Genomic DNA, 14874 nt, shown 5'->3' with positions numbered 1-14874 from the left:
TGCTTGGCACCACATGCTGAAAGTATGTAGGAGTTACCTTCCGACTGCATATCAGCCAATCACATCTCTCAAGCCGCCTAGCATGATTTTTATGTATATATATGTCCAGTTACATGCTTTTGAGGAAAGTGGACCTGGATGCAACCAACTCCTACTTGAGGCCCACTGTTTTGAATGGAAAACAGTGTGGCTACAGCCTGTATCTAATATCCTACAGCCAACACACTGCTCCCTATAAGCTCAGTCTTGTGCACAAAATATTTTTTGTCACTTGTTCTTATGGCCTAATAATAAAATAACTTGAAATTTCTAACAGTAAAACAACTGATTCATTCCCCAACCTGGAGCACATAACATAGATATGATTAGTTATAACAAGATCGGATGTTTCCACACAGCAAAGCTCACAATGTAACCTAGTTAGGTCCTAATGTCCTCTAGCCTGGTGTTGTGTCTGATTTGGCCATGTGGGAGCAGGAAAGACACGGCTGTCCCATGGGCTGAGATTAGAGAGGGTCTGATAGCACCGAGGTTTGCTATGTCTGCCTGGCTGAGGTAAGCCATTGTCTCTCTGCGCCCAGTGCGTCACCACCATCCCAGTTGAATGCTCATTGTAGCAATCCAATCTGGGGAGTGAGTGACTGCGGGTCAGAGACAGGTCATGTGAGCAACAGAAAACAGCTCTTCCAGACCGAGGGACCTTCAAAATTATGTGAGCTAGTTTTGGGTCACTGCTAATCTGGATTTGTGATATATTGACCAAAAAACATATCACATTGCTTTTGAGGTAGTATAAATATATCATATTATTTATTTCTGTCAACTGAACATGTGCAGTAAAACAACTCAAGGAGTGGAAGTAGTGTATTCCTTCCTGTTACTGTAATTAAGTGGTATTGTACGTGCGTGCATGTGCACACATACATCCAAATACTTACACAATACTATATTTGTTGCTTTCTCTGGCCTAGTTTTTAACAGAATAATTGCTATTACACTCTAAGAGGCAATAAAAGGTTGCAGCCAAGGCAGCAGACAGATATGCTGCAAGGGACACTGCTGCTTTTGTCACTCCATAGTTTTTCCAGACACTCCAGCCGGGATTGCCCCACATAGTCCCTCTGGGCCCCTGAATCGCACTCACATACACACACAAACACACACACACACATGGACACACTCAGAAACACACACACCCACACACTCAGCAATAACAGCCGCCTGCTGGAACTTCCTGGGCCTCTTAGTCATGCGTCACTTGTTTTCAGTCCCACCCATCGAAGACTCTCTCTCCCTCCAGACACACTCTGTCTGTCTGAGGCCATGTGTCACAAGAGCTGTACATCAGACACACAAACACACACACACACCATAAGATACCCGGACAAACAGCAAGAAGGCTGAAAAGATAAACATTAGTGATGGGGGGAAAATCCTTAAAAAAATAAACATAACAATGTTGTCAACATGTATATACTCTGCAATCACAGCAGGTAGTCTTCTGTTCTGTACAGTGTTTTTCTGCTCGGCTTGTGATCGGGCACTGTGTTCCAGAACATAATCCCTCGGTACTACATTGGTACATAAGTGTTTGGGATTACATCACTTAACAGCTAACAAAATATAGATGCTGCTGGAGGAACATATGTGTACAATTAGCAGCATGGGTTCAACCATCCTTGTCATAGTGGAGTGTTTGTGGTCACTCATCGCAGATGTTCTGTGTAATACTTTTGCAGAGCCTGACAATCTGTTTTAATTGACCCATTCTTTGATTAAATTGTGGAGGTCTGTCCTGGTCATGAGCAGTGCAGTTTTTTGTAATTTCTTTGTATTTATTTGAGTGTTACGAGGAGATTTTCAGTGCTAAACACATTTTAGTCATACTAGCAGTGTGGGTCTAGGGACAGTTCAACATTTTGGTCCAGACTCAAATATCTCAGCAATTATTGGAAGGATTGCAATGGAACTTTTCTGATCCTCAGAGGATAATATCCTGACCTCTAGCACCACCATGAGACATTTGTGATTTTGAGTGAAATGTCTCATTAAGATGGATTCATTTCCCCTTGAGAATGATTTGTAACAACTTTGGTAATCGTCTTTCCACTTTTCATCTGAAGCCATCATCAAATTTATGAGGAAATACATGCATAACTACATACATTCATCAGCGTCAGCTTTACTTTGTGCTTAATGCTAATAAGCAATGTCAGCTTACTAACACATTAAACTTAGATGGTGAGCATGTATAAAGACTCACAAAGCTGAGGCTAGCATTGTATTATTAAACTATAAGGACTCACTGCTAAGATAAATGGCTTCATGATGAACATTTCAGAGTTGGCAGATAAAATCTCAATAACCAAAAATCACCCACCAAAGAAATGATGTGAACTTAATGTGTACTTAAAAAACACAAGTACACATTACACAAGACACAAATACACAGATAGCATGTTGGAAGGACACGGCAAGTACTATCCTACACAGACGATCCTATCCAACGCCACCAACCACAAACCTCACGAGAAAAAAACTCCACATAAAATGAGAAAAAGTGGTAAAAGAACCAAATCTATAGCATTTTAACAGGAAAATTCCACAGCAGGTGGCTTAATGAAATAAGGACAAAAAAGGACAACAACAAAGTGTGAGTATGAGAATAGGATTGTGCAGCGTCGAGTGGAATGTTTGGAGTAATGTTTTTGGTATGTATTGTATATTTGTCTTGTGTTAATGTGTGTCTGTGTTTGTATTTATATAAGAGTGCAGTTGCGGACATGTCTGCAATCCCTCTGTGTGTGGGTTTCGAGAGTGTGCTTGTTAGAAGACTTTGCGTGCATATTTTCGAGTGTTTGCATGTTTATGTGTTTGCTCACACAGTTGTCATGAAGCATCTGTAATTCACACCGTGCAACACTTAAGTCATAACACTATGCATGGCCTAAGTTCCCCTCCAGTCAGTACGCTCGGTACAACATCAGTATGGGGAGACCTAGTAGTATAGTGAGACCTACCTGAAGAAGCTTTCTCAAAAACACCTGTCAAGGCCAATGAGACTGTCGCAGGCGGGGGGAGTCCTGCCTTCCCCCGGAGTTCCAAAAGACCCTGCATATTCTGCTCCTCAATCTGAAAGCACTTTACTTAAACTGACTTTCAGAAAATCCTTGTTAGTGATTTAACTACCTGATTGGAAGTGAGCTAGTTTGCTGCCCAAGACGTAACTACCAAGGCTCTCTAAACAGCGCTTGTTTAGCTCGCTAAGTAACTGCTTTGATGTGTTTAGCCCAGCTAATGTGCACCTGTTTTGCCTTGCTAACAGAATTGATTTCCACACTTCTGTGGAAGGCTAACAGTTTGTTTGGAAAGCTAACTTGCCAAATGGAACGGCACCTGACAAAACGAAGAGCTTTCCAGCCAGTCTAGCAAAGCTAGCAAAGCTGAAAAGGATAAAAACCATCTTTGCCCAAGTGCTTGCGGATGTTCTCTTTCCACGACAGATGCATCCTAAAACAGCACTTGCTCAGGTCTTCTATTTGTGTCCAACCAAGACCAATGGAACCACTTCAGCCTTGATTGACCTGATCCACTGCATGGCTGAGTGCCTTGAAGAGCCATTGCTCCACCTCCTCGGCAATAACTAACTCAGTTCTCAGGAGATTATTTTCCTGCAGCAGTTTACAGGGTTGAGACACAAATTACCTGTTTTCCCTGACTTTGTTTAATGGTTCTTGGGATCCCCTACGGCTCTGCTATTACTGCCATTTACTAATTTTTTTTACTTGTACAGTATACAAATAGCAGATTCTGCCATTTGGCTTATCCCTCGACTACCTGAACAATTTACTGATTCTGTTGGACTCAACGTATCAGGGCAATCCATACATGTCCCAGCTGACTTACGTAGACTCTGGCATTTGTCATGAACCGGAAACTATGCTTTCAGTGTCAAATGTCTCACTCCCACCCAGAAAATCTGTTTTCTTGGTCTGGATTTGGATTCTTTAGACAACTGAGCATGGGTATCCCTGAGAATGACTGCTTTCAACTGATGTTTGTCTCTGTTCCAGCCGCATCACATTGTGTGTCTCCGTAAGTGCTAGTGCCTGTTGGGACTGATGGCCTCTATGATTCCAGTGGTGCCTCTGGGCTTGCTGATGATGAGAACATTCCAGTGTTGGGTGCAGGCCAGACAGGTGTTCTCCTCTCATTGAAGAGAGGAAAGGATTCACGTCACACCATCATGCCTGAGGGCTCTGTTCACATGGAGACACCCAGCACGTTTGAGCGAGGGAGCCCCTCTGGGCTGGGTTCTCTCACATGTTCTGGTCACAACAGATGTATCAAAATTGTGCTGGGAGGCCTCTGCAGTAATGCACATATGTATGGGACCTGAACAGATGACGAGAGGTAGTATATCAATCTGCTGGAGCTCTATGCTGTGTTTGTATCTGTCACTAAAACAACTTTACAGTATGGGTCTGCTGTCAGGACAGCATCCTCTTGTATCCAGCTCACTATTTAGTGACAAAACATGCGTAATTGGTCTCACAGCCTACTGCCATGAAGTAGCATTCACCTGCTGTCTCTCAGCGACACACATACCCTAACCCCGAACAGCAGTGAAGACCTTCTCTCCAGGGGTTTTCTATTGGCGAGAGTGTGGACACTTTGCCCCTGAAAAGGAGAAACTGACTGTGATGGGGTTGTCTGTGAATGCCATTGACACACAGAGTGCCAGAGCAGTGTCCGTGCAGGGGTTATCTATGCTCAAGTGGCGTTTATTCAATGTTTGGTGTCATGAAAGGAATGTTATTCCATTCCAAAGCTCTGTGGTGGATATTTTGACATTTGTCCGAGAATTATTGGAAAGAGGACTTTCCTTTTCCAGTATTAAAGTTTACCTCTTGGCTATCTTTGCCTTCCACATGGTATTTGACAGAAAATAAAGGGTGTGCAGCGTAAGAGGCCGATGCGCAAAATCGTGATTCCCCAGTGGAGCCTTGCTCTAGTTCTACATACACTGCGATGCACCTTCTGAGCCATTACAGTCTGTGGGCACTGACTGGTTTTGTATCTGAAATTAATTCCTTTCTCACTGAACAATAGAGGCCATGTTGCATGCTTATACCTTCAAGGGTGCACAGATGCCCTTGCCGTGTGAACATGTATAACAGAGCGTTTGGGGAAAATCACACCTCAATTCGCGCATGCCCATTGCTGCTTTGTGTTATGAACAAATATCGCCATAGGAAAATAAACCCACTATGCATGCTGAGAATGTTCTTCTCTGGTATTTGATGTATTGTTGATATAGACTTTATCACCACCTACTGGCCTGGCATGCTTGTTTTATCATTTGTAGTCATTTTTGCATTATGTATGTATGGAGATATTTTGTAAAACGAAGGCTGAGTGAACAGATTGTTTCTCAAAAGAGGGGGAAAATATCTGTTTAGAAATATATTCATATACATGTGGTCAAAGCCTTAGTCTATCCACAGGGGTGTTTTTGAGTTGGGTTGCCATATCCCCATACTGATCTTTTGTATTGGCCAAAAAGGAACTGGATGTTTTGTGTACAACCAATGTTCCCTGAAGGAGAGAAATGAGGTACAACTCAATTTAGCCCCTCACCACATTTGGCTCAGTGAAGTGCAGTTTTGATTGAGGAGCAGAGACTGTGGAGGCACTTTTGTATCCCAAGGGGAAGGTGGGACTCCTGCCTGCGACAGTCTCATTGGCCTTGAGAGGCATTTTGAGGAAGATTCCTCAGGTTGGTCTCGTGACGATGCAATCCCCACACTGATGTGTTGTACCTCATTTCGCTCTCTCAGGGAACACTTGTTATATGCATAACCTCCTGTTACTTCTTTAATCTAAAACTGACCATCAGTCTGTGTACAAGATGTGCCGCTCTGCAGTCTGGGGGAATAGATACCATATGGGCCTCCTGAGTTCATTTGTGGTACGCTGTCCTACTTCGGCAAGAAGAGGATCTCCTATCAGATGATTTAATTAGGTTTGTCCTTGTGGCTATTGCAGCTATTCAACTGAAAGAAGCTGTTGATAATGACTGGGCAAAATCGAATGAAATCTGAACCAAGGCAACTTTCCCACTCTCATCCTTGCTCAGTGGATTTGCATGGCATACCTTAACGCATGACAGCATATTAAGTGCCCAACCAACTTTCCATGACAACCAAACCAACTTTCAATGATAAAGATGCATGTATCTGGGCCAACACTTATTAAAAATTATGTTCATGGCCTGGTAATTTTCTGAGCCTCAGATTGCACACTTGGACTCAATTTGGAAGGTAAGTGTAACTCAATTATCACACTTCATTGACTTTTTTCAGATATGTGGTTTGATATTTCAACATAAACTGAAACCAGAGTTAATTCAATGACCATGTCAGTGCCAGGCACACATGTTCCCAAACAAAATTGAAACCCCTAAGGAGTCTAAGACAATGCTTACAGTGGTTTTAATACTATAACAAAATTGATTAAACACAGCTAATAACAATTTTTCACATGTATAACCAGCATATTTTACAGAGCCTTACAGTGTATTATGTTCTATTCCCAGTACCTATTACTCTTGCAGTACATATGGACCAGACCACACACACAGAACCAGTAGAGAAGCCGTCCCAGAGGTCATGACGAGGAAGTGAAACAATTCACCAAGAATAATTGGGGACAATTAGCATTTGCACAACTTCCTAACTCTGCTGATTTGCTGATGATCTGATCGTGACCAAAACACTGACAAACACTTAAGAAAAGCATTGTGTAACAACTGGCATTTTCCAACATTTACATCTTAAAGCTCTAAAAATTAACAACAAAAAAAGTTGATTTTGGTTTCAATTTAGGCCTGTGATCACATATCCCAAAAACAAACAAAAACATAAATTACAATTTTGAGGACTGCCTGTATTAGCTTTATTGTTATCTTCATTACATGTTATTGTCACCTTCAGCATGTTTAAAAACGTATTAGTAAATTAATATTAAACTAAGATGACAGTTTGCGTGATGCAATATTACGAAACAACATTTCTGAGAAATCTATAAAACATGACGTACCAGTATAAACTATAAGACTGGAGTGTGGGCTGTTGTGTCAGTATAATGATCATTTGTCAGAAGTTAAATGTCATGCACATGTGGAAAATTAAAAGACATGCCATGTAACAAAGCAAGTTTGGGAAATTATGTCTGAGGCAGATATATTCTGATGGAGTGATGAATCTGATATCTATTAGTTTCAGCTGTGGGACCAAGCTGTTTACAATCCAGTGGCGTGATCCAGATAGTGGGTGGTCTCCAAGTCACTCAGCAGTCCCTGATTTCATCACAACATAATTTTAAGATTTAAATGTTGGCTGTTAATTTATTGGAAGTAGTATAGTAACTTTGCGGAAATGATACCATGTGGATGTTGTTGAGAAAGAAGCTTGACATATCAGAGCAGGATGATTACGCATCCGTGAAATGTCAGTGTGGGAGTCACGTCATCGCACCGTGTGTTTGTGGGGTTATAAACAACTCAGCCAGAGGTTGTGATGTAATTGTGTATGACTGAACCCATGCTCATAACAGGTGAGCTCCAGCAGGAAAGATGCACCCATAATCAAACCCACACACTCAAATGTACTATAACAGGAACCCACACAAAGTCCTGTTCCAGCAGATGTGAGACTGACACCTCATTGGCCACACCACAAACGACAACATGTAGAAAAAACAATAAAATACAGAGTGGGCAAAGAATTCTTGGAGTTTCATGATGAGTGTAATTAGAATAGCTCTGAAATGGCTCATAGGTTAACCCTGTGGTTATGTCATTACCACCACTGGTTTGACGGAGGCGCATCATATCTGTCATCACTCAGAGGGCTGTGTGGTAATGATATACAGGTTGTTCCTGGAGAATGTATTACACAGTCATAATGACAATAGCAAATGGGATTTTATGTGTCTTGAACAACGTGTATCTGTTTGGATGGTTTGTCCAGATGCATTAAGTGTATAAAAACTGCTGTCTCAACTTATTTTTTTAGGTGTGTATTTTTACTGGAAGACCACAGCCATTTCAACATATGCATGGGTATTCATTGCAAATTCCCCTGGGGCTGACACTTTTTAAACCATTGGTTTGGTGAGTTTATTTTGCGGGTCACAGAGGAATTTATAGATGGCTTGCTTTCATTAGGGTATGAACATAATTGCTATTGTGTAACGTGTTTCACATACATCCTACATAATGAGGTGTAAATTAGGCAGTTAAATTTAAATAATATCTGGAATACAATTTCTAGTTAATAATGCTGATGATCACTAAACTGGCATGAGCAAAGTCAGCCAGACCAATATGTTTTTGTGTGATTGCTGGTGTTAAAGTTACTTGACAAATTCCAAATTCCTTTGGATCAACAAATCAATCATATATGATTTTATACACAACACACCCAAAATGCAAAAAACAAATGTGTGTTTTACGTGTGGGCACTGCAACAATCCCTCAGTGGCATTGTTATTTGCCCTGTTCAAACTAACAAAACATCTAATTCCATTCCCAGTGTAATAAAAGGGTACTTGGACAGGAATATAAACATCTCCCTAAAGTTGAACCAGATGCTGCTGCATGTCGGAGTGTAGGATTCAGAGGAGGGAGAGAGAAGGAGAGAAGACAGAAAAACAAGGGAGGTACTTTACACAGGAAAGTGAGTCAGTACCCAGGCCTCAACCTTCCGAAACATTAATTCCTCAGTCCCTTCGCCCTCCATCCCCTGATCCCCCCCATCCAAGCCAGAGTAGGGGGATATCCCTGAGGAGACAGGGGAGAAAAGCTGCCCAGCCTGGATTTGATTCTCTCACAAGAGGCCTTGAGAGGCCTGTTGGTGAGGCGTCTCAGCCACTGCACGCACAAGAGAGGAGGTCTAACCACTGCATGCATAAACTGACTGACTGGCGGCCGGAGCCTGACCCACCACCCTAATACCACAGCATGACAACAAAGCTGTCCAGTTCCCTTTAGGGTACAAGCATGATCTCATTTGGCTAGATGGCTATGATTAAGAATTTGTGACACAGTTTAAATATTACAGAGTGCATGTCAGTCTTAAAGCTGTAGAGTGCGTATTGTTATAAAATGTATTATAATACAATGCTAATAACCAGTATGTACATAGTTGAATTCAGATATAGTCTTAGAGTAAGTTCATACTCCATGGTCATAAATCAAGTACATAACTACTCTAGAAGAAAGACACATTGTGACAAATATTAAACTTTATGTTGTTTTTGAAATGGCAGTACAAAAATACAAAAATATGTTGATGCATTTATCATTCAAATTTCACAGTAGGTACACAAGTAGGTACACATGATGTTATTATGAATGTTATTTACAGGAGTTTGTGTGGTTCATTGAAATCTTCCATAATACATTTTAAGGATTATTTATAGTATAAAGACATCTGCTTTGAGCCTGTTGAATCACTTGACCATTTAGAGGTGGCCATTTATACAGATATCTATCAGGTTTACAAGCGCCAGCAATGAACAGATTGACTCTGCTCTGATCGCAGTATAATCAGGTATGTTCCATTGGCCTAAATTGCAGTTCATTCCTAGACAAATTTAATTTTCCTTTCAATCAGACGATGCTAAATACATTTGTCTGTCTAGTAAGTTCTTTGAAAACAATCAAATAAAAGCAGCAAAACAGCATTGGAATGAACTAGCATGACCTACAAAATGCATTTACAAAACAAAGCCAAGCATTCAACAGAGGAGGTATTGTACAGGGCTTGGGGTTGTACCAACAGTCTTCTGAGACTCCTACAAACACAACCAAACTGTTAATTTTAGTGATCAGCGGGTGGCCAAGAGTTTGGATCGGGATCCAGAGTAAACATGTGTGGGGGGAGAGAGAGAGAGAGAGAGAGAGAGAGAGAGAGACTATACAGGTTTGTTTAGGCTGAATCTCTTCCTCACCTCCAGACAAGAGCTAAAATACATACAGTACAACTGCAGTCGTCCTGTTGTTGTTTGTGGTGAATTGAAACCACATTGGCAGGCTATGAAGTCGTATCAACTTTCCAAACAAATTAGGATTACTTTCCATCAACTTATAGGGTTTGTGGGAAATGGAGACCATAAAAAACGTAAAAAGTCATAAAATGCCAATGCCAGTGACCGCTATTGTACATACACAATAAACAAAACACAATAAATACATTTGTTTTTGCATCAGCTTTCCCAAGGATATATGGATTTGTTACTAGGATAAAAACATAAATAGAGTTTGATACCTTCTCCAATAAATAGTAGTGGTATTCTATTTACAATATGCACACATCTCCCAAAGAGCTCATGAGGGAAGTAGAGGCAGATGAACATGAGATTAGTGTTCATCTGTGTCTACTTCCCCAAACTAACGCATGATTAACACAAATTCCCGAAAAGTTTTGGTAGCTTTTTTTCAGGCAGTTACACCAATGTGCGTCTTCCAAACAGAGGTTTTCCATATCAAATGTATCGTCATTCTGTGTACAAAGAGGAGGGGAAGTGATTGTCACAAAAGAGGTCGTTATGGGAAGCGAGTGGTGTGTTTGTCGACTGACGCAGGATTCATCCATCTAGACTGCGTGGTGTGTTTGTCGACTGACGCATATTCATTCCATCTAGACTGCGTTTTCCTCGCTGCCTTGGAAATCATGAGATTTCTTTGGGGGATCTGCAACAGAAGAGACAAAAAGACAACGTCAAAATGTACATCTATCATCATTATCACTTACATTATTACGAGTAAAAACATGTGAAAAGAGAAGGTGACAGGTGTTTATGTGGCCTTACTGTTGCAGTGTCCATAGTATCGAACTCCTATGGAGTGGCCGAGGAAGCAGGTGGCCCGGCGGAGGTGGCAGGCACTAAGATAAGTCATGTTGTCATTGCCACAGATGGGCTGCTCAGACAGCATGGGTATTGGACAAGGTGTAGTGCGGCACATGACGCAGTGAGCACTGTTGGTCTGGTCAGTCACACAGGTGTGAGTTCCTGGACACACCACGTTGGAGCATGACTCTGTAAAAAATCATGAAGGATGTGCAAACATTAATGAAACATTTTATGCACTACTTTCATACAGAATAGCTTAGAGGGTGATTGTGTATATGTTGCTTACTTTTGCACTCTCCCTGGTACATGACCTCCAGGTCAGGGTGTCCCATACAGCGGGTCATCAGCATAACACACTCATCCTTGTATGTTTTTCCATCGCTGCCGCACACAGGATGCCTTCGGGAAATATGAGAGCAGTCTGGAGAGCACACACACTGAGGCCTTCCAGTCTTCATCTTGCAAACCTTCCCGGGACTGCATTTGACTCCCTCACAAGTCTCTACAAAAGCACAGCGAGTGGTTTCATATGTGTACGAACACTGCACACTGTCAGTGTAATGTTACTGTATTAACAAGTCCGCAGATATCAGGTGATCCACAGGCATTTTCATACAAAACACGTTTGAAATCTGGGGCTTTCCCAGACCATAGCACAATTTTCACCTTGCACAATATTTACAATAATCACATCTCTTTATTGACCGTTACACACAGGGGTGTCTCGCCGGGTGGAATGTGAAGCTGGCGTGTTTTCATAACAGATCTATGTGTACGGCTGCACACAGACCGGGCTAAGCTCCTGCAGAGGGACGGAGGGGCTTTGAGGTAGACAGAGTTCAAATAGCTTTCAGAGAATTTTACAGGCTGAGAAATTAGGAAGCCCCCTGGCTCCGCTGACACCCCGTAATGTCAGAGCTAGGGAGGAACTGTAATCCTACACAGTGCAGAGTCAACATAAGAGAATGCATATAGGTCTTCTTCCAGGACCTCTCTGAGTCTTTAGAGTTCATCAGCTCTCAGTCCAGTAAACTGTCAGGAACTTATTTCTTATTTCCTGTCTCTACCAGCACTTCAATATCCTGTTTTATTTCATAGCTTTTTTATCTCTGACTCTTCTGCTCTATCTTCTGCTTACTTTTCATCTCTCACTTTGTCTCTTGCTGTCTAGTGTATACATTTTGTCTCTTTCTCCCCTCTGTTTCTCCCAATAAGGGGATGTCTGAACACAGACTGTAGTCTTGTAATGCTGTGGGAGTACTGTGTCATTTGAGATTTTTCTCTGAACTGATGAGCCACCTTTAAGCTTTTATTTACGTGACATTCATGATACTGATGTTTTCCTCCCACAGAGGTCCACTGTTGCACATTATGAGTCCCAGACTCCTGGGCACGTGGCAGACATTTACTCCCGAGTCTGCAAGAATTTATTTTCTTATTTTGCCCATGGAAGCAAACAGGGCTCCTTTTTTTAAATAGCTTGGAAAAAATGTTCACGCACAATGGAAGGGGGGGAAGAGATGGATGATAGTGCTGTAGAATTGAAAAACAAGAATAATTTATTCGACTCTAACAAATTCATTTATTTGCCGTCACATACAGATGTTTGTTTTAGCAATGGACATGTTATTATCTAAGATGTGGCTGTGTTTGTGCTCTATGATTAGAGTTTACCTTCATATGAATACAAAGTCATTTACAGCGCTGTAGGCTACCTTTGCCTGTGGTCTCTCTGCTTATTTCAAGTTTATCTAAATACAACCCACATTTCTGTTTCTCTGAGCCACTTGATGAGGCCAGAAAAACCTGGGCCTGCGGTCAGATATGTTTTCCTAAAAATGCCTGTAGCTGAGTTTTTACTGGAACTTAACAAAATGGATTAATTCACATGTTTGGCCTATGATCACATAGTGCAATTGCTGTTTATGAAAACAGAATTTATCTGCAAGTGAACTTGAATGAACCTTGCAGAGATTCCAGAAGGAGGAAGCTTCTCAGGACAGCTGGGTGGAGTTATGTGGAACGATTCTCCGCAATCCACGTCTGCATTGTGTTAAAAAGCTGCATCGGGAACTCATTGTGTAAATAACTTAATTGAAAAATTGCATGGTTCCAATTAACTTTCACTAAATCTCCAGGAAATATGTGTTATTTTGTGTACGGAATAGCCAATTTATTAATTATTATTTTAAGTTTTAAGTTTGTCAAGGATACAACAGTAGTGAGTTTCTATCTTAAAAAGACACTCACTTTTTTTACATGTATATCTAGTACTTACCTTAAAACAACCACTTGGCAGTAGCAGCATGAATTTGCTAAAATATTTGTGTAACGTTAATTCAAATGGAGCTTCACAGAGGCTGAATGTCTGACTATTAAGATTTTCAATGAAGGTTTGAAGGAGTTTAGTAAAGCACTTACTTTTGGGTTAGATGCAATGACTAATGCTGTTCCCTGCAGTGATAAATCAAAACAATCCACAAGTAACTAACTGCTTCTACTTGAGATACATCCAAGTTTCAACTTAATTCGTTTTTTATAAGGTTTGTTTGTTTACCTTTGCAGGGTTTACAGGAGACGATTCCCAGGAAACCCAGCAGGCTGACCTCATTCATGGGCAGACTAGTGTTGGACCACGCTGTGTCCAGGCGTCCCCCAGCACAGCACTCCTCTCTGGTCACCCCTCTCATCAGCACCATGTTGCACCTTTGGTCTTGACTCTGCTGTAGCCAGCACATCCCAGCTAGAGATAACAGCATAAATATACATAAAAGAAGTTACTCAAATAAATATTAACCTTTTAAATGATTCATACTTGAACTTTTAGTAAACACATGTGTATTACATCATTCTGAGTTACTGGCTTCTTCTGGCCAACATCCACTGAGACATCATATAATAGTTGGTTATAAAATTGTAAAGTATTGTTTTTTTTCTATCATAAAATGCTAATAAATAGCACCTGTCTGTTGTTGTTAATAAGTGAGGTTATTCCTCAATTATTTTGTACTTTTTAGAAAACATATTTGTGCAAAACAGAAGGCTAGGCTCTCTATTTTTAAGTATAGGATAAAGATAATACATAACTACAAATTCTGAACAAAACCTCATCATTATGATAACAGCGAGATGATTCATGCAGTTATTTTAAAGGCATGACAGAGCTTGGTCATATGTTTTCAAAGTGCAAAAAAAGTCCACTCACCACTAGCAGGATTCCTCCCAAACTGAAACAAAGTGAGAATCAGGCCAAAAAAAGGATTCAAAAAGCTCATTGTGCACTCTGGTTAGTACAAAACTTAGGCAAATATCAGTGAGACGCAATGTTCCTTAAGCAACGGATTAGATCACTCTAACTTCTCTGGAAGTAGCTCTCCCTTATGTGAATGAATGTGTTGTGGATAAGTGATGTCGTTCCCCCTCTGTATAAATATTTAGCCCAGATGGAATTATGCTGCTGGGATGGGCGATCCTCTCAGCCAGTAATAAGCCAGGACAGGACACAGTTTGACTCTGACTCAATTTCCAGAGTCGGGAAATGATCCATGCCCTCAAGCGCCAGACGCTGGGCACTTATATGACCTCACAAAAACATTTTCACACCATATTTCACTAATTAAAGGCTAATTAAGTCCTGAGTTAGTTAGTTTTAGGTCAGCTTTCTCTTTATTCAACTTTAAATTAAGTTGTTCTCACTGTTAGTGTTGTGAGATACAGTTACAGTTTATTAATGCAGTTGGTTGATTTAAGTTTAGCTGTTCAAGCATCTGGGAAAATACTTTATTGCCTAATCTGTGAGACAAAACTTAAAAATAGTCATTACAATCTGGTCCTGAATGTTGTGTTCTGTATTGTCTCGTCTCCTGCTTTAATGTGGCACAGCTCATGTGATGTCATGTCATGTTTGATCACGGTAGCTTTCTTTCTATATGTTGTATGTTTGGAAGGAAAACA

The 14874-nt window shown here is 40.9% G+C and overlaps 1 protein-coding gene across 2 annotated transcripts; it reads right to left on the bottom strand.

Moving 5' to 3' along the window:
- Positions 1-9301: 9301 nt before the first annotated feature.
- On the bottom strand, positions 9302-14302 carry fstl3 (follistatin-like 3 (secreted glycoprotein)). Of its 2 annotated transcripts, XM_062423919.1 has the most exons (6): positions 14126-14302; positions 13478-13663; positions 11207-11422; positions 10879-11106; positions 10718-10759; positions 9302-10672 (listed from the first exon to the last, which is right to left on the bottom strand). In XM_062423919.1, exons 1-6 carry the CDS (start codon positions 14193-14195, stop codon positions 10662-10664), a joined length of 753 nt encoding a protein of 250 aa, XP_062279903.1. In that variant the 5' UTR covers positions 14196-14302; the 3' UTR covers positions 9302-10661. The 2 variants fall into 2 exon arrangements, with proteins under 2 accessions (XP_062279903.1, XP_062279902.1); XM_062423918.1 differs by having other exon boundaries at positions 9302-10759.
- Between the last annotated feature and the right edge of the window lie 572 nt (positions 14303-14874).

Source organism: Scomber scombrus, chromosome 8 (genome assembly GCF_963691925.1).
Source record: "Scomber scombrus chromosome 8, fScoSco1.1, whole genome shotgun sequence".
NCBI classification, from domain to species: Eukaryota; Metazoa; Chordata; class Actinopteri; order Scombriformes; family Scombridae; genus Scomber; species Scomber scombrus.
Note: the sequence above shows the minus strand (reverse complement) of the source record. Positions and strands in the feature narration are given on the sequence as shown.